Here is a 25,220-nt window from a genome sequence, read left to right as displayed (position 1 = left end):
CACTTGGCAGTCAGCCAACAGTGCTGTAGCCAGAGGGGGGGGAGGGGGGGCAGTTGCTCCCCCCCGGATTTTTTTACAGAAAACAGTTAACTTGAACAAAAAATGAATAATCTTATTTGCCCCCCCTGTCATAAAAAGTTGGTCAATGTTCAGTAAAGAAGTAGCATGGCATTTAATTGGGTAACCTAGCAACTCTTGTGCCTGTGTTAATATTACCATCAACCTATACATATTGGGCCACCCCTACTAGTGGATATAATACACAGAATTACCTACCTGCAAATCACAATACCAGATCATTTGTCTCTTATGTCATAACGATAAAAATTACTCGCCAAACTTTATTCACTCATTACAGATAATCTACAAATCCTAGTTCTCGATTACAGTGAGTGAGTTAAAATTTAATGTCACATCGGCATAATTTCAGGAATATCGTGATGAGAGAAAGTACTACATTCAAAAGTTCTTGATTAGAAACAAACCCTAATGTTTTCCAATTACCTATAAAATGTATGCTAAAAGAATGTGTTGGGTTTACCATGTTTACAAAATTAGAAATGACTATTTGTAAAGACTAGTCCAGAGTCCTCAGAGTTTGAAGCTAGTCCTGCTTGAACAAAACAAAATGTTTACCATGTTCAGTTTTATTTTGCAGAAAAAATTAAAGCTTTGGTTCAGACTTATAGCCCTCAATTGAGGACTATTATGATTTGATAAATACTTGTCCACACAATTGGGATCGATGACATGTATCAACCAAGTCAGTGAGCCTGACCACCCGATCCCGTTAGTCGCCTTTTACGACAAGCAAAGTCGCCTTTTATGGCAAGCATGGGTTGCTGAAGACCTATTCTACCCCGGAATCTTCACGGGTCGGAAAGGTCACAACACGCAACAAGAGATCTGCAAGGTTTATAAAACAGCTAACTTACTTGCAACAGTTCTTCAGGTCGACATTGAGAAACATTTCCATGCCGATGATGGCAAAGAAATAGTAGACCATGATGATCACCACCGCCAAACTGAAACACAACAGTGAGTGAGTGAGTGAGTATGGTTTAACGCCACTTTTAGTAACAATCTCGTTAAAATCAGATCTTAGTTCCACTAAACAAAGATCTGAGGACATCCCATTGGGGGTCATGTCAGAACGACCTTTCATCCGACCAATCAGAGCGTCACTTACCAGATCACGAAAGTGACAGTCAGAATGTGATTTCTAATCATGCAGCATCGAAAACTTTAAAACTGGGTATTCCGAACGATAGTTACAGGCTTAACGACTGAATCTATACAATCTAGACCATATATTAGCCATTCGAGAATGTTCTTTTGTTCAGGTTTCAAATTTTTAAGCGAGAATTGGTCAATATATGTTTCGAAGCGTAGTCGCCCCAGGAATTCCAGCCTAGATTGGCAAGGGTGGAAACTGGACTTTTATAGTCAGTCAACTCCCTTGCCTCGAGAAGACGTCTTTTTGATGGAAAGGATATCTTCATGTCCATTAAAACTGGCGGTGGCAAGTACTCCTTTACTTATTTCCATTTTCCTTTTCTCAACATTTGATTGGTCGGGAAATGTCAATGAAACTCAGGGGCAGGTAATTTGACGTCGTGAGAACCACGGGAGTGGATCCAGGGGTTATTGTAGGGAATTCATGTCTCTCTACAGAAGCAATGTCACAAACACTGGAGTCTGTCTCAGCAATACTCCCACATCTTCCCGAGGCAAGAGAGTTAACTGACTTTAAAAGTCCAGTTTCCACCCTTGCCGAACTAAGCTGGAATTCCTGGCCTGGATCGTAGCGCCACCGGTGGCTTTTCCGAGTTATGTCCTTTCTATGCCTCTCCTATTGACCAATCAGATTCAACCTCTCGTATCACTTGCATTTGCTTCAAACAAAACGGTGGCGCCCACTCAAGACGATTTGATCGATAATCAAGATCTATATTGTGATAAAACGAGTCTTACATCGCGAATATCATCAAATCACGTGAGCACCTTGATTAAAAACATGAAAAGATTTAGAAAATATCTGTTGAAAACGAGTTGGCGGTGCACATGCTTTGCAAATCCTGCAATCGACCGAAATCTGCATGACACTTTACGAACCGGATTTCGATTTCAGTGCGCGATTTTGATTGGACTATGCATAGACTCGTTAGTCCAGCCAAAATGTAACTCCATAATACCAGCCTAGATCGGCAAGGGTGGAAACTGGACTTTTATAGTCAGTTAACTCTCTTGCCTCGGGAAGATGTACTCCCACTACGTGACTGTGGTCTGTAAGAGTCTGGACAAGACATACCAGTGACTGACATCATGAGCATAGATCCATGCAATTGGTATATGATGATGTCGACCCTGACAAAAAGGTCAAACTATGTTCTGTTTTTGTTCCATATTTTGGATGCAAATTTGGCACACCTATAAATTTTTTAATATTTTTATACGTGGATGAAACAAGCAGAATATGTCACCTAGTGTTACTGGAAATTATTAGCATGAAGATGTCATGGCATCTCTGAGGCCATGTTGAATGCAGTAACGAAATAAAAATTTGAAACTTTGTTGGTTTTTATCCTTTCAGCACTTCCTTTCTGCAGGTGTAACATTTTCAATGATTCCAATCAACCAAGTCACCGGGCCTGACCCCCTCATCCATTTAGTTGCCTGTTATGGCATAACGGTAGGTGTCTTACCCAGAATCCCCACAGGTAACCAGAACAATAATTGGGATCAGCCTGACCACCCCATCCATTAAGTCACCTCTTACGACAAGCATGGGTTGCTGGTTTGACTCAAACCCGATTCCCTACGGGGTTAAACCAGGGACTTATGTACACCTACTCAGAGGCTGATATTCGGCCCCAAGTTTGCAGCAAATGACAGTCAAATTTCCTAAACTGAATTAAAATTGTCCCAAGAGCTCAGAATTTACGAAAATACAAACAGTTGAAAAATCCAATATCACAATTTGTTTCCCAATTTTCCAGCTAAGGCACTTAGTTTGGAATCGTAGATAAATCCCTGAAGCCCTGCTGTACTGCATCATCAATAACAAGAAACAACTCATGGACACTGATGATCTCTGACGCACCATGGAAAATATCAGTCGCTAGTTTGTCTGTTCCAGACTTGATTACCGTATATCGCTGTGTATAAGGCGACCCCATGTATAAGACGACCCCCCTGTACATGCCTTCAAAATCGACCCAAAATCCTATACTCCGTGTATACAGCGACCTGGAATGAAGCACATCACAAGTGCGCACACAAACCTTATATATGCAATAAAAATATGTTTATCTTGCGTTGTTTGGTCTACGATGATTGGTCGCGTGTGTAACTCCAGCACATGTTGCCATTTTGTGTTTACACAGTACGATACGGTATCTACAGGCCGCTGGCATATTGCTGAGTGTGGCTTTAACAACAAACAAACAGACCTTCATATTACTAGTCAACATTTGATAGGGGTATTGGGATTGTGCTCCTTTACATATCATCAGTAATCATTTTGGACTGAACGAACAATAGGAATAGTCCCATCACAACTACATAAGTATTGATATATATATAGAATCAAAAGTATCTTCACCTGGTCAGTCGTGAAAACAGCACAAACAGTGTGCCCAGCACATCTCGATAGCGTCTCTTGATTTTAAATAACCTGAGAAGAGTGAAAAACAGCTATTAATAATACGTTGTTTATTATTATTATGATTATGATTATTAATATTATCCAGAAGCTGGTATTGCCACATAAAAGTCACAACAGATAAACATAATCTTTTAACACTTGCACTAATTATTAACTCCTTGATGCCCCCAAATCTGAGAAGATTCCATACCTGAGAAGTCGGAAGGGACGGAGGACGATGATGTAGTAGAAGCTGTCGTCTAGGATCTCCAGCAGCACACCGATCACACTGATGACGGTCACCAGGAAGTCAAACCTGGCAACACACAGGACATGCCATACACCTGCTAGCAACACAGGACATGTCATACACCTGCTTAGTACACAGGACATGTCATACACCTGCTTAGCAACACAGGACATGTCATACACCTGCTTAGTGACACAGAACATGTCATACACCTGCTTAGCAACACAGGATACGTCATACACCTGCCTAGCAACACACATAACATGTCATACATCTGCTTAGCAACACAGAACATGTCATACACCAGCTTCGCAACACAGGATACGTCATACACCTGCCTAGCAACACACATAACATGTCATACACCTGCTAAGCAACACAGAACATGACATAACCTGCTTAGCAACACAAGACATGTCATACACCTACTTAGCAACACAAAATATGAATCCTACAATAAAACCGAATTTGGAATAAATATCTCTCACTCTTAATCATTCTTGTGGTATTATGACTACATAAACTGTTTACATCTAACCATAAATAAATATCAGTTACACTATGCATAACTATATGATAATAATTCAATAATAACTGTTTATAATGACAATTTGTTAAATTATTTCGTTTTGGATTTGGAATCAAGTTTTCAAAAAGTGAGTTTGTATTGATTATTGAGGGGAAATGGTCATGTTTTGATCGCAGAATTTACAACAGAAATTTGGCATCTTGGCTGCTGAATTTTGGTAATTTTACTGCAGAATTTTGATCATTTGACCACAGAATTCGTCTGGGACTGATGAAGTGCTATCTTATGTTATCTTATCATCACATGCATCAAGCTCCTCATCCTGAGGCAAGTGTTTCATGACATTAAGTTTTCGAATAAAGTAGTGAACTTACAGGTCCCAGCCTGATGTGAAATATATATGTGGCCCCTTTCCGAGGATCTTCAATATGGCCTCCACGGAATATACTGGAAAAACAACGCTTCATGTACAACCATTGAAAGTAACAACAACAAGGACGAGAAAAGTGAATTCTGACAAACAGAAGCTGAAAAACTTCCTAAAACTTCAGTATGAACCAGTAAAGTAAATCAATAAAACCAGTTTCTTTGTAGGTTAAATGCCACACTCAGTAATATTTTAGCCATATGATGGAAGTCTGTAAATATTTGAGGTGAGGTGAAATGGGGTTTAACCGTTTAGCATCGTGCATGCATATGTGTGTGTTTCTGTGTCTGCTTGTACTAGTCCGGACTGATGCCGATTTATATTGCTAGCTCACTGAGATACCATGCCTCAGTTTAACATGAATACCCCACTCAGACACAGTATACTGACTCCGAGCTGACAAGTCCTTGTTGTAGCCCCTTAATGCCGAGCGCCAGGCAGGGTAACAACAAGTACCATCTTTTAACATCTTTTGGTATGACTTGGCCGAGGATCGAACCCCAGACCTTCCGCTCTCCAGGCGGATGCTCAAATATTTGAATCTAGACTAAACCAACCATTGACCCACAGCATCAGGTTATGACGACACACAATCACTCAAGTCAGTGAGACTCATCATCTGAGCTATAAAATCACTTGTTGTGATGAAATTCTATTTTTTAAAGCATAGGTTGATGAAGACCAATTCCCAAAGGGCACTAGCAATACTGGTTACTGTATATTGTCATGTATAAGGCAAGTTTTTCACACCTAGAATTAGGGGGCTTTCATGGGGGGGGGGCATCTTATACACAGGTTTTGATGTTTTTCCTCCCAACACAAAGAGAAAAACTGTGAGCATGTAACACCGGAAATACCATGTCAACAAGTCCGTACTGAAGTATGAAATTAATCTTGTAATTTAGACGTTGTCTGGTTAAAAGAAGGGTTCATTGTACATGTTGTATATCTGGATTTATGTTTGAAACTCATTTTATTAATTTTATTCAAAATTTCATTGTGATCCTAATCATCACTCAAATTTAGTGATGAACAAACTAATATATTTACCAACGATCAGTTACAAAATTCCAAACAAGGAGTAACCATGCTACAAGAGTATGTTGGGTTGACCATGTTGACAAACTTTGACATTCATTTTTCTAAGACCTGTCCATGATCTTTATTTCACCAGTGCTCAGAGTTTGTAGCTAGTCCTGCTTGAAGACAAAATGTTTACTATATTTACTATGTTTACTATGTTTATATTGTCTGTCAGCCTTATTAACTCCCACTACAAAGCATAATTGATGTATTGAGAACTGATTCAGAATTATAGCCCTCAAATGTAAACGGACGATGATGAATGCAAAGCTACTTACTACATACGAACACAATCGAAGTCCAGCTTGCTGTGAAATCGTATGACTTTACATTGACAGCATTTACTGGAAGAAAAAACACACAGGAAAATAAACATATCAGTCTTAAAATTCATCCACAAGTCAATATTTATACATTAATTACCTTATTTTCTAAGAACCATGCATCACAAAGACACAAATATGCATAGGATTAAAAACACAAATTCATGAAGTTACATAAAAATAATGACTAAATATTAATACAGAGAAACTATTATCCACATTTTAAGCAACATAACATTCAATCTCATTAAAATAAGACCTTATAGTCTGACACGCTATCTCTTGCCATCAAGATCTGTCAAACCTTCGCTAGGTCACATCAGGTGAGCTATTTATCAGTCAATCACCAAGGAGGATGCTATATATTCTGTATGATCTAGTGAAGCATTAGATGCATATGTGGTTTCTGTATCTTGAAAATATATGTACAAAATAGAACCACAAGGCTCTGTAGCTCACCTGCAAGATGAAGAAATACTGACGATCATGTTTAAAATTGTATTGAAATTCTGAGTGCACTTTTCAGAGACACCATAGCGGGGATCATTCATACAAAGTTTCAGTTTCATAAGCCTTGTAGTTTTAAAGAGCTATGTTGAAGACGTAAAGCTAACAGCAGACAGATGGACAATGCACCACTGTATAAGTTCACTTGACTTGTCATCATGTTCAGGTGAGCTAACAAGCAGTTTTGAATGGATAATATTATGTTTGTGCATGTTTTCAGTAAGTTTTTTGTTCAGACCAAAATTTCTGAATCAGTCATAGAGGTGGTAAAAAGTTTACTTAGAAGAAACTGACTGACCACAGATTATATTGAGAATGCAGTGAAGGCAAATCTCTCCAGATAGCTGACATCTGATTGCGTCACAAACCCTGCATCCTTCATGGCTTGTTCAGGGTTCACTTAACATGACCTGGGGAGTGTTTGTTAGATCTTCACCAAGAGGGGTATCAAACCTGGAGAAGGTATCAAATCCGAGGAAGGGTATTCAATCACGAGAGTGTTAGCAAATCCGAGGAAGGGTGTAAAATCATGAGAGGGGTATCAAATCCGAGGAAGGGTATTAAATCATGAGAGGGGTATCAAATCCGAGGAAGGGAATTAAATCATGAGAGGGGTATCAAATCCGAGGAAGGGTATAAAATCACGAGAGCGGTATCAAACCTGGCGAAGGTATCAAATCCAGAAAGGGGTATCAAATTCGGACAGGGGTTTCAAATCCGAACAAAAGGTTTGATTTTAATGAGATTGGTTAAAAATTGCACGTAGATGTAGACTGTCCCTCAGTAGACTCACTTGATAAGTTAATCGTCTCAATCAGGATCCATAGGAAGTTACATGCAATCACCAAATCTGTAACGATAATGTAAAATGTACAAGCTTTAAAAATATTGATCCAAATATCAATAATGATGACCCCCCTCTATAGAATCTGACCTCGGCAATGTTGGACAAGTCCATTTAAGCACAGGTGGATATTTCCCGCATATTTTCACAATCCTCACATCAGTTACATGTACCTTTTCTCTAAATACCGATTGTCATATCTCTCTCATTTTTGGATGCGATCGTTTGGTCATCGCGTTTATCTGTGTTGCCCAGCTACATCTATGGGGAACAACTCACTACACACAATAAACACACTAATGAACCACGCTACATTTTTCAGTTGTTCTTTGGGGTTTATAGTGTAGCTATTTCATATAAGGACATATACTTACAAATAAAATAGTCAAACCACTTCCAACTGACGAATCTGTTGAGAACTGGAAGAGAAAATATACATGCAGTTTTCTGTCAGGTAGTTCAAAGAAAATATATTAATCAAATATCAATGGAAGAAACCCTGAAGAACAGGGATACATTGTTTGAAAAGCCACTACATCAACTGGTTCATATACCATATATCTCAATCTTTAATACAACCTCACCTATAATGTGACACCCTGTGGAAACTTTAATAAATTTAAAAATAATTTATATACAGTAAACTTAAATAACGACCACACTTATAATGAACTGACGGATATACAAACTGTTTTTTGGTCTTGTCCATTTGCTGCATATATGCTTATAACAAACTACGGTTATAACAAACTAAAATTAGTGGTCCCTTGAAGTTTGTTTTAACCGTAGTTTACTGTACCTTGTCTATAATGCAATCTAAAGAAATTACATCAGCAGAGCATCTAGAGTTGAAAATGTTTGGTGTTCGAACTCATTAACTTTCAGCATGAATGCTGTGAAAAGGACTCCGACTTTCAGGATTCATTTCTAACACTGTATAGCTTCCAACGTAAGTCGTCACGCCGAAGATCTGGGTTCGATTAGCGACATGGGTACAATGTGTGAAGTCCATTTCCGATGTCCCCCGCCGTGATATTGCTGGAATATTCCTAAAATGGGCGGAAAACCATACTCACTCACTCACTACAACGTAAGTACCAGATCCTGATATAGACAGGCGCCAAAGTGCATCCCCCTTTTGACAAGGATGGGTTCCTGAAGACTGTTCTCTATTTCACTAGTCACAGCAGTTATTTGAGTAACTCACGTTTGAAGACGATGTTGCACGGATGACGGAAGTTGGAAGACCACAAGGAGTCGTCATTCTTCAGCTGGGGGGGAATACAATCTATTATCACATATCTGTCAGTGACCTCAACTCAAATCGTCACTCTCGAGAGTGGTGACATTATATATACCGAAGCCACTGGTCATGACCCTTGGTCAGGGTCACTGAAGTGGCACTGTCACATCACGGCTTGAAAAGACCCCTTGATATTCATGTGATTTGAGCTGATTTGAAACATGTCTAAACATCAATACTTTAATTATTAACCACTTTATGAGATACACAGTGTATACACCAAACACTATAAAATAGCCTCAGTATATACGTTACATCAATTAAACAAAAATATTAATGGATTGGATCACTTTGGACATGACTCATGCAGTAGGTTGATATATATACTCACCAACAAAAGAAACATGAATACCATACATGTTTGTTTGTTTGTTTGTTTGTTGTTTAACACCACACTCAGCAATATTCAATATGACGGCGGTCTGTAAATAATCAAGTCTGGACCAGACAATCCAGTGATTGACATCATGAGCATCGATCCCACAACTGGGATACAATGACATGGATCAACCAAGTCGGCAGCCTGACCACCCGATCCTGTTAGTCGCCTCTTACAACAAGCATTGTCGCCTTTCACAGCAAGCATTGGTTGGTTAGTTTATTAAGAATTACTCATAATCAGAAGATATTAAATTGGTTCCATGCACAAACAAACTTACTGGTATGTTGTCAAAACCGCGCTCATGAATGCATCGCATATGACATCATAGATCCATGACTCGAGATGCACCATTTGTCTCGCACAGGATTAGTGTGTTAAGTTTGGAAATCATGTGCAGCATATCGTGATAAGAATAAAGACACTCTGTGGTAAAACTTAATTGATTGTTTAATTAGGTGTTACACATTGGAAACATCTCTGCTTAACGTACTTGTCTATATCTTTCTATGGTTTGCGTTTCTTTTGGTGGTGAGTATACATTGCATGCATGGCACTGGCATAGATCCTTATTCTGAATGCTGATATTATAGTTTTGGTGAAAGAAAATATTAATTGACAAGGATGACAAATGTATGTTTGGAGTGCAGAACTGTTTATGACAATCATGTACAATATAGAAATAGTGTAAGCAGTATTAGACACCACCCACCTTCCACTGTAGAGAGCAGATATCGTACACCCTGTAGAACTCCTCCAGAGTTATCCCCCCTGTCTTACTTGTGTTCAAACTCTTAAACATCAAGTAGTAGTCCCGAGTATCTGGAAGGAAACAACATCAGTACTAGCGCTGTGATGATACACCAACAGTGCGATCCCATACGTATCACAATACTTTAGTCACGTTCCGATACGTATCATGATACCTTGGTCACGTTCCGATACGTATCACGATACCTTGGTCACGTTCTGATACATATCACGATACCTTGGTCACGTTCCGATACGTATCACGATACCTTGGTCACATTCCGATACGTATCACGATACCTTGGTCACGTTCCGATACGTATCACGATACCTTGGTCACGTTCCGATATGTATCACAATACCTTGGTCATGTTCCGATGCGTATCACTATACCTTGGTCACGTTCTGATACTTATCACGATACCTTGGTCACGTTCCGATACGTATCACGATACCTTGGTCACGTTCTGATACGTATCACGATACCATGGTTACATTCCGATACGTATCACGATACCTTGGTCATGTTCCGATATGTTTCACGATACCTTGGTCACGTTCCGATACGTATCACGATACCTTGGTCACGTTCCGATACGTATCACGATACCTTGGTCACGTTCCGATACTTATCACGATACCTTGGTCACGTTCCGAGACTTATCACGATACCTTGGTCACGTTCCGATACTTATCACGATACCTTGGTCACGTTTCCATACGTATCACGATACCTTGGTCACGTTCCGATACTTATCACGATACCTTGGTCACGTTCCGATACGTATCACGATACCTTGGTCACGTTCCGATACGTATCACGATACCTTGGTCACGTTCCGATACGTATCACGATACCTTGGTCAAGTTCCGATACGTATCACGATACCTTGGTCACGTTCCGATACTTATCACGATACCTTGGTCACGTTCCGATACTTATCACGATACCTTGGTCACGTTCCGATACGTATCACGATACCTTGGTCACGTTCCGATACGTATCACGATACCTTGGTCACGTTCTGATACGTATCACGATACCTTGGTCACGTTCCGATACGTATCACTATACCTTGGTCACGTTCCGATACGTATCACGATACCTTGGTCACGTTCCGATACGTATCACGATACCTTGGTCACGTTTCGATACGTATCACGATACCTTGGTCATGTTCCGATACGTATCACAATACCTTGGTCACTTTCCGATACGTATCACAATACCTTGGTCACGTTCTGATATGTATCACAATACCTTAGTCACGTTCTGATATGTATCAAGATACCTTGGTCACATTCCGATATGTATCAAGATACCTTGGTCACATTCCGATACGATACCTTGGTCACGTTCCGATACTTATCACGATACCTTGGTCACATTCCGATACGTATCACGATACCTTGGTCACGTTCCGATACGTATCACGATACCTTGGTCACGTTCCGATACTTATCACGATACCTTGGTCACGTTCCGATACGTATCACGATACCTTGGTCACGTTCCGATACGTATCACGATACCTTGGTCAAGTTCCGATACTTATCATGATACCTTGGTCACGTTCCGATACGTATCACGATACCTTGGTCACGTTCCGATACGTATCACGATACCTTGGTCACATTCCGATACGTATCACGATACCTTGGTCACGTTCCGATACGTATCACGATACCTTAGTCACGTTCCAATACGTATCACGATACCTTGGTCACGTTCTGATACGTATCATGATACCTTGGTCACGTTCCGATATGTATCACGATACCTTGGTCACGTTCCGATACTTATCACGATACCTTGGTCACGTTCCGATACGTATCACGATACCTTGGTCACATTCCGATACGTATCACGATACCTTGGTCACGTTCCGATACTTATCATAATACTTGCATGTGCTCCTATCTGTGGTTGGTAAGCCATCTTTTTCTTATCAGGATGGCCAAATACGTGGCACACTGATGATTTACAGTTGGCAGTGTCAAGTATGGCACAATGGATGAAAATATTTATGTTTTCACTACTAATCAGTGTTTGGTGTAACAGTTATCATAGCAAACATTTAAGGCATGAATCAATATTTTTTACAAAGTGTGTGACTGTGATTGATACTTGAATCGCGCGGTAAAATATCACGATCCAGCGATGCATCGGTGTATCATCCCACCACTATTCAGTTCTATCCGGGTTGGTGTAAAATCATAAGGTGAGATGGAATGGGTTCAACGTCAAGATTGTTGCACTTATATAGCGACGTGAAGGCACGCGTGTGTGGCTGCTTGTACTGGTCCGATCTGATGGCTCGCTTTTTAGCGCCAGTCGACTGAGACAACATGCTGCAGTTTAAAATGGATACACAACTCAGACACATTATACTGACTCCAAGCCGACCGGCAGGGTAACAACAAGTACCATCTTTAAGGGTCTTTTGGTATGATGTGGCCAGAGATCGAACCACAACCTTCCACTCTCCAGGCTGAAGCTCTATCCACTAAACAATGGAGAGGGTCTATTAAATAATGAATAACAATGTACCATAGGAGATTTGATAGGAGATAGGAGGTGTGTTTTAGTAGTCAAAGTCAAATTCCTAATGACATCATATGACCAAACATTGGCATTGATTTTTCCGTTGAAATACAACACAATGATAGATGTGAGGATGTTTCCCTGCCCACACTGCTTTATACAGAGAGAAGGTACACAATTTGATTACTGTAATCAGATCTTGAGATTGCTGTGGAAATACCCATGAAACTGACACTGAGGTTGATCATCCTAAACTGGCTTCCACAGGAGATATCACTTGGGTGAGATCAATCAATATCTCTCAGAAGATATCACTTGGGTGAGATCAAACAATATCTCTTAGGAGATATCACTTGGGTGAGATCAAACAATATCTCTTAGGAGATATCACTTGGGTGAGATCAATCAATATCTCTTAGGAGATATCACTTGGGTGAGATCAATCAATATCTCTTAGGAGATATCGCTTGGGTGAGATCAATCAATTTCTCTTAGGAGATATCACTTGGGTGAGATCAATCAATATCTCTCAGAAGATATCACTTGGGTGAGATTAATCAATATCTCTTAGGAGATATCACTTGGGTGAGATCAATCAATATCTCTTAGGAGATATCACTTGGGTGAGATCAATCAATATCTCTTAGGAGATATCACGGCAATGAAATTGCATCACAATACTTGCAAACCATTGTGAAGTCATCGCTTAACCATGACATCACAATCAAATGACATAACTAATCTCTGCCACTGAAGCTGGTTAGCTGTTTTTACACACAAGACCCTGGTTATTGCTATTTACAAACTGAAAAAGATTTTGGATAAGAAGAGAATTTCACCCTGGGGTCTTTTGATATTAAAATTTTATAATTAATCACCAAGCCTTTTATCGACTCATGTTGAGTGAGTGAGTGAGTATGGTTTTACGCCACTTTTAGCAATATTCCAGCAATATCACTGCGGGGGACACCAGAAATGGGCTTCACACATTGTACCCATGTCGGGAATCGAGTGAATGCTTTAACCACTAGGCTACCCGACCGTCCCCGACTCATGTTGATATATTTGATATCAAAAGACTCGGGTGAGATTCGATATCTCATGTTACTGTCTCACTTCCACTCACCTCGTTTCGGTCGGAAGAACCTCATCATTCCCACAAAATGTCTCACGCTCAACGTGGAACAATTCTGAAACACAGAGATAAGTGTTCGAGTCAGGACCAGATGAACCAGTGATTCATATTATGAGCAGCGTCCAGTCGGCTACAGTAAACAACCAATTCGCTAAGCACTAGTAGTTATTCATGATGATATAAGTATGATAAACACGTTAATTAACCAGTTAAGTACAATTCAGAATCAAACACAGATAACCTCTGTTGCATTTTGACACTTGTGACAAGGAAAATGATGAGTGATGATATGCATACACAATAACAGTGTTGTTCTTCATAACAGTCCTTGTCATATGTATATCCACTTTTTAATGCAAATAAAGACTCTCATTTAGTGAGTGAGTGAGTGAGTGAGTTGGGTTTAACACAGCTTTTACAGTTATATCGCGGTGTGTCAGCTTATTGTGGGAGGAAAGCCCAAAGTGATGCAGGTCTCAGATATTTACCACTTGGTGACACCCACAAGCACGGGTATGGTGCTGACAAACCTAGAAACATAATCGGGGCGAAACAGGATTCGAACCCACAATCATAGGTTTCTGGCGTGCCTAAGGGACCCAACTCTGCACAGAGAATCGCGGCGCCTTAGACGACTGGGCCACCCATGTCCCCCTCTCATTTAGACTCTATCTAACTTGGTCCAATCTGTTTGAAGCATGGCAGAGTCCCAGAGTCCCAGCTCTCCATGTCAGCAGTACCTGTTTGGTCGTGACCAGCTTGAATGCATGTTGACATCCTTCCCTCTTGTGGAAGAACAGAGACCGGATCTTGACTTTCTCCAGATTCAGAAAGGTGTCATACACGACAGCCAGCAGCTGAGGAGGATGGAGCACATTTTAACACAATGATGTTGTCTGACTGTAGCATCAATGTTCCTTTTATGAACCTCATTACCCTATTGGCCATTTTAAGCGCCCACTCCAATGTTTGTTTATTTGTTCTTTAACACCGCACTCAGCAATATTTCAGCTACATGACAGCGGTCTGTAAATAATAAAGTCTGGACCAGACAATCCAGTGGTTGATATCATGAGCATCGATCTACGCAACTGGGATACGATAACATGCATCAACCAAGTCAATGAGCCTGATCACCCGATCCTGTTAGTTGCCTCCTACGACAAGCATAATCACCTCTTACGGCAAGCATGGGTTTCTGAGTGAGTGAGTGAGTTTAACGCCGCTTTTAATAGTATTCCAGTTATATCACGGCGTGTAAGCTTAATGTGGGAGGAAAACCTGAAGTGATGCAGGTCTCAGATGTTTACCACTTCGGTGAAACCCACGAGCACGGGTATGGTGCTGACCAACCTAGAAACATAATCGGGGTGAACCTGGATTCGAACCCACAATCATGGGTTTCTGGCGTGCCCAAGGGACGCAATAGACGACTGGGCCACCCGTGCCCCCTATGGGTTGCTGAACTCAGCAGACCTATTCTACCCCGAATCTTCATGGGTCCTTCTCCAAAGAGCGCCTTCTGACCCACTTCTAGATCACTCTGTAAGTAATCTTTATAAGCTATGACTGTAGATGACAATCTGAATTTTCTTGTGCATATTAAAGATTTACAGAAAACACAGCAGTGTAGAAAGGGCATGTATTTGCCAAGTATGATCGAAAATATTTAGTTTTATGAACTTTTGAACTACGACTGTTCTCTACAACCTTATCTCAGACAAGAAATTAAAATGTGTATTATAGCAACAAGAGCCACGTTTGTCAATTTTCTTAGTATATTGGGACTCACCAGGTTCATGAGGAAGTAGAGTTCCAGTGACAGATACACGATGAAGAACAGGCTGTAAAACGGGGATGTGGCGTACGCCGGCATCATCACATCCGGGAAGCTGCGCAAACAGTCAGAGAGTGAGTGAGAGAATGTGAGAGTGAGTGAGTGAGTGATTGAGAGAGAGTGAGTGAGTAAGTGAGAGAGAGAGAGTGAGTGAGAGAGAGAGTAAGTGAGAGAGAGTGAATGAGAGTCAGTGAGAGTGAGAAAGTGAGTAAGAGAGTGAGATTGAGTGAGTGAGTGAGTGAGTGAGTGAGTGAGTGAGTGAGTGAGTGAGTGAGTGACAGAGTTAGTTATATGCAGCCTATACACAGACCAGGCAGCCTTCATAATTCACGATTGTCTGCTATCCCGAGACAACTAAATTGTGCTTGTAGCTTAATCTTTGCTACTCACAGTAGCTATTATAGAATTATGATCAATTATTCTTTCGTCAACATTTATGCTGCCATAGGAGACAAGCATGAAATACTCATTTCCCCTACCAATATGACATGTCTGATCAAAGTCAAAGTCGTTGCCATGGAAACTCAAAAATTAAATTTAAAAAAAATCCCAAATATCAAAAGGCCTATCCATGTGCCAAGTTCGTTTAAGATATCTCTCATGGTTTTTGTGTTCTGCTCCGGAAACGAAACGTGATGGACGGATGAAGGACTGCAGACAGCACCCATTCCTATCTCCCCCTTCCACTTCGTGGTGGGGGATAACAATACCCACTCACTTTGCAGTTGTAAGCAGGATGAACAAACTGACGAAGCTGTCTTGAATTGTTCTGAAATACTGAAACAAACAGACAAGTTTAGAAGAACAATAGCGTAGAACAATAGTGACACAAATTGTGTTCTGACTGAAATACACAAACATACACAACTTGACTGTTTATTTGTTGTTTAATACCAGCAATATTACACTCTAGACAAAGGTTGCTGAGGACTTAGTTAAATGCATTTCAATCCCCATGTCCTTACGTTTATGAAAGCAAGTAAGGGGACATTTCTTAACCATGATATTATGATAAGAGCAAAACAAAAACTATAACATTAATGTGTTTGAGTGAGTTGGGAGTATAAGCATCACTAAACAGCATTTCCATCACATCAGAGTGTGTCAGCTTCCTGTGGGAAGAAAGCCCAAAGTGATGAAATCCAAGAGCACAAAGTTATATGTACAGTGCATCTTCCCGAGTCAAGGGAGTTAACTGACTGTAAAAGTCCAGTTTCCTCCCTTGCCAAACTTGGCTGGAATTTCTAGGATCGATTGTAGCGCCACTAGTGACTATTACGAGTTATGTCCCTTCTATCTTCCTCCTATTGACCAATCAGATACCACCTCTCATCAGTTGCATTTGCTTGAAACGAAATGGCGGCACCCAGTGCAGATGATCTGATCGTGATCTTACTTCCTGAAGTGCATCAAATCACATCTTGATTTAAAATATGAAAAAGATTACGAAAATATTTCGCAACGCTAAGTTGACAGTACACATGCTTTGCAAATCCTGCAATCAACCAAACTTTTCTACTCCAGTTCACAATTTTGATTGGACTATGCATAGACTCGTTAGTCCAGCCAAAATTCCATAATTCTAGCCTAGTTTGACAAGGCTGGAAACTGGACATTTATAGTAAGTTAACTCCCTTGCCTCTGGAAGACGCGGACAGACCAAGGCTGATAAGGGAGACTACTCCTGGAATCAAACCTAAACCCAGGAAGGTAGTGGCGGCAGTAACAAACGTCATGAAGAGGACAATCAGGCTCATCAGTGTCAGGTCAGAATAACAACAGTGATGTGAAACTGTCATAATATCACCATGGCGACTCCTCAGTGATCTTGACAACACTGCTCCGAGGTTTGTTTGTTTGTTTGTTGTTTAACGCCGCACTCAGCAAATATTTCAGCTATATGTAAATAATCGAGCCTGGACCAAACAATTCAGTGATTGACATCATGAGCATCAATCAACGTAATTGGGATAGGATGACATGCATCAACCATGTCAGTGAGCCTGACCACCCGACCCTGTTAGTCGCCTTTTACAGCAAGCATGGGTTGCTGAAGACCTATTCTACCCCAGATCTTCACAGGTCCATGGGACACCTTGGTAGAGACACACTTGTAGTCGTGCATCTTGTAACTAAACAAGGTTCATACTCACACTGTTGTTGTCTATTTGGGACAGTAGGTAAAAACCTGAAACAAGAAGAAATCAAACATAAAGCTCATACGAACATTTGTTTCGGGTAAGCCAAAATTTGTTGTTATTGGCAACAGATGTTACCCCATTTAGTGGTATACATAAGATAGCTACAATAAACCGTAAAGAACAATGGAGAACGAAGTGTGGTCTATTTTAAGATAAAACGTTGTTCTATCATTGTTGTCATTTCTGGAGATTTCAGGGATGTGAGCAGGTTCACGCAAAAAAGAGGAAAAGTCTAGGGGGGTCTGGGGGCATGCCCCCCCTCAAATTTTTAAAACATTTGATTGCATTTTAAGCAATTTCGTGCAGTTTGAACAACATTCACACCAAGAAATGTAATAAATCAATGGCAAAAATCAATAAGTCAAATAAACAAGATGACAGATGCAGTAAAATTTCGAAGTTAAATCAGTACTTTTAAAAAATTGGGCATAGCTTACGCGCACCTGGCTACCCGCCAGGTCTGGGAGCAATACTGCCATAAACTTCAACCCCCATCCCCCAGACACAAGGACAACTGTCACAAGCGTGCAATGTCTGACCCTTTCCCCATGTTGAAGCATATTGAAAAAAACTTACCTTGTACTTACCTTTTGATGAAAAAACAAAACTCCATTGCAAACATAAGACATTAATACAACATATATCCCAATGTTATGGGGTTTTGGATGCTGAAGAAACATTCATAGTTTTCTCGCTAATCACATGAACAACTGTAAAACATCTCATTCACTTACAGGCTAAAAGACAACTTTATCTTAAAAACAAGCCATCAGCTGACTCTGAGTATTTACAATTTCTGTGTGACACCACACCCCACGTTAGAGTGCAAGTATTCGTGACAGGAAACGTATGATGTCCGAAAACCTATGCTGGTGAAAGCTCTGATCCGAAACAGGACAATCCGCGACGGTTGTCCGGTTTTCGATCATATTTTTCGGATTTTTTTTTTTTTTTTTTTTAAATATTAAATTTTTACGCGGATGATGATTTTTTCCGAGGACTACTGTTTTAAAAAACGCGATTTTCCGCGTTTCCGCGGAGATTTCACATCCCTGAGATTTGAACATGCGCTCGCAACGTCGTATATTAGACGATGTTATTTGTGAGAGGGGAGTGTCTAGAGGGCTGTTCCCCATAGATGTAGCTGGGCAACACAGATAAACACGATGGCTAAACAATCGGATCCCAAAGCGATTCCTGTGTTACCCTATTATAACAGATAGTTACCCTGTCTGGGGGATGTAACAGATAATTACCCTGTCTGGGGGATATAACACATAGTTACCCTGTCTGGGGGATATAACAGATACACGTAGTTACCCTGTCTGGAGGATGTAACAGATAATTACCCTGTCTGGGGATATAACACATAGTTACCCTGTCTGGGGGATATAACACATAGTTACCCTGTCTGGAAGATATAACACATAGTTACCCTGTCTGGGAGATATAACAGATAGTTACCCTGTCTGGGGGATATAACAGGTAGTTACCCTGTCTGGAGGATGTAACAGATAATTACCCTGTCTGGGGGATATAACACATAGTTACCCTGTCTGGGAGATATAACAGATAGTTACCCTGTCTGGGGGATATAACAGGTAGTTACCCTGTCTGGAGGATGTAACAGATAGTTACCCTGTCTGGGGGATATAACACAAAGTTACCCTGTCGGGGAGATATAACACATAGTTACCCTGTCTGGGAGATATAACACATAGTTACCCTGTCTGGGGGATATAACAGAGAGTTACCCTGTCTGGGGGATATAACAGTTATCCTGTCTGGGAGATATAACAGATAGTTACCCTGTCTGGGGGATATAACAGAGAGTTACCCTGTCTGGGGGATATAACAGTTATCCTGTCTGGGAGATATAACAGATAGTTACCCTGTCTGGGGGATATAACAGAGAGTTACCCTGTCTGGGGGATATAACAGTTACCCTGTTTGGGAGATATAATGGATAGTTACCCTGTCTGGGAGATATAACACATAGTTACCCTGTCTGGGGGATATAACACAAAGTTACCCTGTCTGGGGGATATAACAGACAGTTACCTTGTCTGGGGGATATAACAGAGAGTTACCCTGTCTGGGGGATATAACAGATAGTTACCCTGTCTGAGAGTTACCCTGTCTGGGGGATATAACAGTTACCCCGTCTGGGAGATATAACACTTAGTTACCCTGTCTGGGAGATATAACAGATAGTTACCTAGGATGGAGAAGATGAGCATGAAGAAGAGGAGGAGGAAGATCATATCAAGGATGGGCGGCATTGACTGCAGCACCTGTCTGGAGATTCTGTCAACAGAAACACATTGTCAGGGACAGCTGGGATCACAAGGGACATTTCAGGTTATTCTCTCATAAATATCCAAATCTAGATCAAGAGATAGAAAATGAGATAAAAAATTGTCTATTTCGGTACTATATAACTTCTTAAGTACGTTGTTATTTTCGGGGCATCGGCAGAAGCATTCAACACTATGCATTGCCATCATCATCAGGTGTTAGCTGTGATAGAAAACTGTTGTCATTGTGTGAACAAAACAGTTTCCATGCATACAAAGCATGCTTCGTGTAACATGGTAAAAAGCATTATGTTGAAAACATCCCCTTTGTTTCCTGTTTTGGGATTCTCTTTCAATGCCACAACAGTGAGTGAGTGAGTGAGTTTGGTTTAATGTCGCTTTGAACAGTATTTCTGTCATATTACGGCGTCCGCATGTTGGAGGAGTGAGTGAGTGAGTTTGGTTTAATGTCACTTTGAACAGTATTTCTGTCATATTACGAGTTGGAGGAAGGCTCAAAGACATGCAGGTCAGGCATCTACAACTTTGGTGAAATTCGCAAGCAAGAAACAATCAGGAAGAAACAGGATTCTCAGCCATGATAAAAGGTTCCTGGCACACCAAAGGGACATAACTCTGTACCCTATCTGCCACACTAACCCTGCATAAATTACATCTGTACAAGATGAACACTGGCAGTTACAGGCAGGCAGTTACTGTAGGTCATCAGCGACCCTTCAGTGGCAACAAAGTACATCATTCAAAACTACTGACCTCCGGACCCCTCGGCAGTAATGTGAGTGAATGAGGAAGAGAGGTCGGAGGGCACGGGTGACCCGGAAGTGGTTGGTCTGCCTGACTAGCACCACGATGGCCTCGATGCCCATGATCAGCAGTGTGGTGGCCTGTAGACATACAAACTGGCAGTAAGAAGACAATCTTCAATGGACAAGATGCAACTGTTACAATTCGTAAGTTAAACTTGTCTCCCACAAATGCAGGTATCACAAGTCATTATTAGTACAGAATGAATTTTTGATTTCTTGTCAAACGTTCTCCCGTCAGGATCTGAGTAAACCGCTCACCTTGATGAAGGTCCTCTGGTGAAGGCGACACATCCTGCAGCCAATATCTTAGTCAAACACTCACCTTGATGACCGTCCTCTTGTGACGGAGACACGTCCTCCAGCCAAGATCTGAGCCAAAACACTCACCTTGATGATGTCCTCTTGTGATGGAGACACGTCCTCCAGCCAAGATCTTAGCCAAACACTTGATGACCGTCCTCTTGTGATGGAGAAACGTCCTCCAGCCAAGATCTGAGCCAAACACTCACCTTGATGACGGTCCTCTTGTGACGGAGACACATCCTCCAGCCAAGATCTGAGACAAACACTCACCTTGATGACCGTCCTCTCGTGACGGAGACATGTCCTCCAGCCAAGATCTGAGTCAAACACTCACCTTGATGATGTCCTCTTGTGATGGAGACACATCCTCCATCCAAGATCTGAGACAAACACTCACCTTGATGACCGTCCTCTCGTGTCGGAGACATGTCCTCCAGCCAAGATCTGAGTCAAACACTCACCTTGATGATGTCCTCCTGTGATGGAGACACATCCTCCACCCAAGATCTGAGTCAAACACTCACCTTGATGACGGTCCTCTTGTGACGGAGTCACGTCCTCAAGCAAAAATCTGAGCCAAACACTCACCTTGATGACCGTCCTCTTGTGACAGAGACATGTCCTTCAGCCAAGATCTGAGTCAAACACCCACCTTGATGATGTCCTCCTGTGATGGAGACACATCCTCCACCCAAGATCTGAGCCAAACACTCACCTTGTTGATGTCCTCCTGTGATGGAGACACGTCCTCCAGCCAAGATCTGAGCCAAACACTCACCTTGATGATGTCCTCCTGTGATGGAGACACGTCCTCCAGCCAAGATGAGTCAAACACTCACCTTCATGACCGTCCTCTTGTGACGGAGACACATTCTCCAGCCGAGGCCTGAGTCAAACACTCACCTTGATGATGTCCTCCTGTGATGGAGACACGTCCTCCAGCCAAGATGAGTCAAACACTCACCTTGATGATGTCCTCCTGTGATGGAGACACATCCTCCAGCCAAGATCTGAGCCAAACACTCACCTTGATGATGTCCTCCTGTGATGGAGACACGTCCTCCAGCCAAGATGAGTCAAACACTCACCTTCATGACCGTCCTCTTGTGACGGAGACACATTCTCCAGCCGAGGCCTGAGTCAAACACTCACCTTGATGACTGTCCTCTTGTGACGGAGACATGTCCTCCAGCCAAGCCACTTAATCCTGATGCCCAGGTCCAGACTGAGGATGAGGAGGCCAAGCAGCTCCAGAGACCCGTGAACCTGGTAACAAACACCCAGTCATGATGTTTGTTTGTTTGTTTGTTTGTTTGTTTGTTGAACACCACACTCAGCAATATTCCAGCTATATGATGGTGGTCTGTAAATAATCGAGTCCAGACTAGACAATATTTAACACAGGCTTATGACAGTAGCGCTAAAAATGCTTCATGAAAGGGGGCCCAGGATCCTGACACACCCAAGGGACACAACTCTATACAGCATATTGCAGCATCAGAAGACTGGGCCACCTGTGCCCTCCCCTCCCAACGTAAAAAGTAAAACACATTGAGTGATGTTACCCCGACTGGCAGACTGAGGTAGGTGACGGCTGGTCTCTCACACATGGCCAGACCTAACACCAGGAGCGCCGCCACGAAGTCAAGGGCGTAGAACCAGCGATTGTGGGCCACCTCGTACGCCGGCAGGGCGTCATGGGAGTGGGGGTGGGTGTAGTACTTGTCATTGTTCTCCCCTTCTTGCAGGAAGATGGCCGCCTCCTGATAATTCAACTGCCAGCGTTTGCGGCGGTTAATCTCGCGGAGTTGTTGGTCTGCATCTTCGTAAGAGGTGGGTATGTCGAATGCCATGTTCCCCGATTCATAGGCAATATCAAGTTCGGGGTCATCTGCAAAATAATAAATGATACAAGAAATCAAACAATAGTGATCATTCTAAGAATTCTACCTCTATTACATTCATAACCATGACCATCTTTCCAAGGCAGGAGAGTTGACTGACTCGTTCAGTCCAGTTTCCACCCTTGCCGAACTAGGCTGGAGTTCCTGGGCTCAATCGTAGCGCCACCAGTGGCTATTACGAGTTATGCCCCTTCTATGCCTCTCCTGTGGACCAATCAGATTTCATCTCTCATATCACTTGCATTTGCTTCAAACAAAATGGCGGAGCCCAGTCAAGACGATCTGATCGATAATCAAGATCTATATTGTAAAAAAATGAGTCCTACATTGCGAGCAAATCACGTGAGCACCTTGATTAAAAACATGAAAAGATTTAGAAAATATCTGTTGAAAACGAGTTGGCGGTGCAAATGCTTTACAATCCTGCAATCAACCGAAAACTGCATGACAGTTTATGAACCGGATTTCGACTTGAGTGATTTTGATTGGACTCTGTATAGACTCATAAGTCCAGCCAAAACGTAACTACATAATACCAGCCTAGTTCGGCAAGGGCGGAAACTGCACTTTTATAGTCAGTTAACTCCCTTGCCTCGGGACGATGGACCATGATCACACAAACGATGCAGGAAAATGTTGTGTTTTTGTAATAACCTGCATCCTAGATGCAGATCTTTTGGGGAGGTGAGAGGGAGTACTCCTGATGTTATAGACTCTATAGAGGTAGTATTCTTAGAATTATACACAATGATAACTATTGTTTGATAATTCCTTGAATACCTTACTTTTATTACATCATAGCCAGAAATAACCAGGAGGAAGGATCTGGTATCTAACAGACTTGATCATAACAATCTATTGTTGTGGTACTTAATATTGAAGTTGTATCAAAGTCATTGTTGTTTTGAATGCATGTTGTTTTATGCCACAGCACATCATAATCATTATTGGTGGTTAAAGTGTTCACTCGTCACGCCGCAGACCCGGGTGTGATTGCCAATATCATAAGAACATGGGTATGTTGCATGAAGCCCATTTCTGGTGCCCCCGCCATGTTATTGCTGGAATATTGCTAAAAGTGGACAAAAACAATACTCATTCACTCGTTATCATCACGGTGACCTGTATTTGAGCCTGTGTTTGTTGATAGTATGAGCAACAATGGCAGCCGTGGGGCACAATGACACACAGTCATACATGTGACACACAGTCACACATGTGACACACAGTCACACATGTGACACACAGTCACACATGTGACACAGTCATACATGTGATACACAGTCACACATGTGACACACAGTCATACATGTGACACACAGTCACACATGTGACACAGTCATGAATGTGACACTAAGTCATGCATGTGACACTAAGTCATACATGTGACACACAGTCATACATGTGACACAGTCATACATGTGACACAGTCATACATGTGACACACAGTCAGCAGGGTTTAGCTGGAGTTACTCAGCATGGAGGCTGACAAAGATCAAGCCACATCTGATGACAGGGATGACGAAAGCACCGTTGAAACAAACAATCTTCCTACAAGAATAAAATGCAAACATGGCAATACTGATAGAAAATACTGTATCTTTCAATATTTACAAATCATTCAAGGCAATGTGAGCATTAGTTATGTTAGTCGCGTTGGCATGTCAACCAGTTACTAATTGTGCGGATTCGTAGAGATAACCTGCATGTATTTTACTGATAACAGGACCAATAAATAACAATAATGATAATAATAATGATGATGATGGTGGCTGTGGCGGCGGTTGTGGTGGTGGTGGCGATGATGATGATACCATGTCACAGTTTAACATAAATACCCGACTCACCCACAGTATACTGGCTTCGAGACATCCAGTCCTTGTTTTAGCCCCTTAATGCCGCGTGCCAGACATGGTAAAAACAAGTACAATCTTTCAATGCCTTTGGTGTGATGTGGCTGGGGATCGGACCCCAAACCTTCTACTCTCTGGGCGGATGCTCTACCACTAGACAACGGAGGCGGTCTGAAGATGATGATGATGATGATGACGATGATGATGATGATGATGGCATGTTTATATATATATATATGTTAAAAAGTAACATGAATTCAACAGATGTGATTGACAC

General features: G+C 41.6%; 1 protein-coding gene across 3 annotated transcripts in view; it reads right to left on the bottom strand.

The window, feature by feature from the left end:
• Positions 1–25,220, bottom strand: part of LOC124133432 (two pore calcium channel protein 1-like) — a 43,130-nt gene that overhangs the window by 10,316 nt on the left and 7,594 nt on the right. For 2 of the 3 annotated variants that reach the window (XM_048401098.1, XM_048401099.1), the window contains exons 2-19: positions 22,752–23,077; positions 22,339–22,452; positions 20,831–20,961; positions 19,978–20,066; positions 17,712–17,746; positions 16,277–16,335; positions 15,514–15,613; positions 14,462–14,578; positions 13,713–13,776; positions 10,004–10,113; positions 8,817–8,880; positions 7,984–8,028; positions 7,559–7,615; positions 6,214–6,279; positions 4,800–4,872; positions 3,858–3,962; positions 3,605–3,676; positions 936–1,025 (exon numbers count right to left, since the gene is read on the bottom strand). In XM_048401098.1, coding sequence (XP_048257055.1) covers positions 936–1,025; positions 3,605–3,676; positions 3,858–3,962; positions 4,800–4,872; positions 6,214–6,279; positions 7,559–7,615; positions 7,984–8,028; positions 8,817–8,880; positions 10,004–10,113; positions 13,713–13,776; positions 14,462–14,578; positions 15,514–15,613; positions 16,277–16,335; positions 17,712–17,746; positions 19,978–20,066; positions 20,831–20,961; positions 22,339–22,452; positions 22,752–23,077 — 1,717 coding nt within the window. Of the gene's footprint in view, positions 1–935; positions 1,026–3,604; positions 3,677–3,857; positions 3,963–4,799; positions 4,873–6,213; positions 6,280–7,558; positions 7,616–7,983; positions 8,029–8,816; positions 8,881–10,003; positions 10,114–13,712; positions 13,777–14,461; positions 14,579–15,513; positions 15,614–16,276; positions 16,336–17,711; positions 17,747–19,977; positions 20,067–20,830; positions 20,962–21,205; positions 21,253–22,338; positions 22,453–22,751; positions 23,078–25,220 lie in introns of those variants that run through there. The other variant, XM_048401100.1, reaches the window with a different exon arrangement.

Source organism: Haliotis rufescens, unplaced genomic scaffold, assembly GCF_023055435.1.
Source record: "Haliotis rufescens isolate VD_foot unplaced genomic scaffold, xgHalRufe1.0.p SCAF_21, whole genome shotgun sequence".
Classification (NCBI taxonomy): Eukaryota; Metazoa; Mollusca; class Gastropoda; order Lepetellida; family Haliotidae; genus Haliotis; species Haliotis rufescens.
The sequence above is the reverse complement of the archived record's forward strand: the minus strand, read 5'-3'. Positions and strand labels throughout refer to the sequence as shown.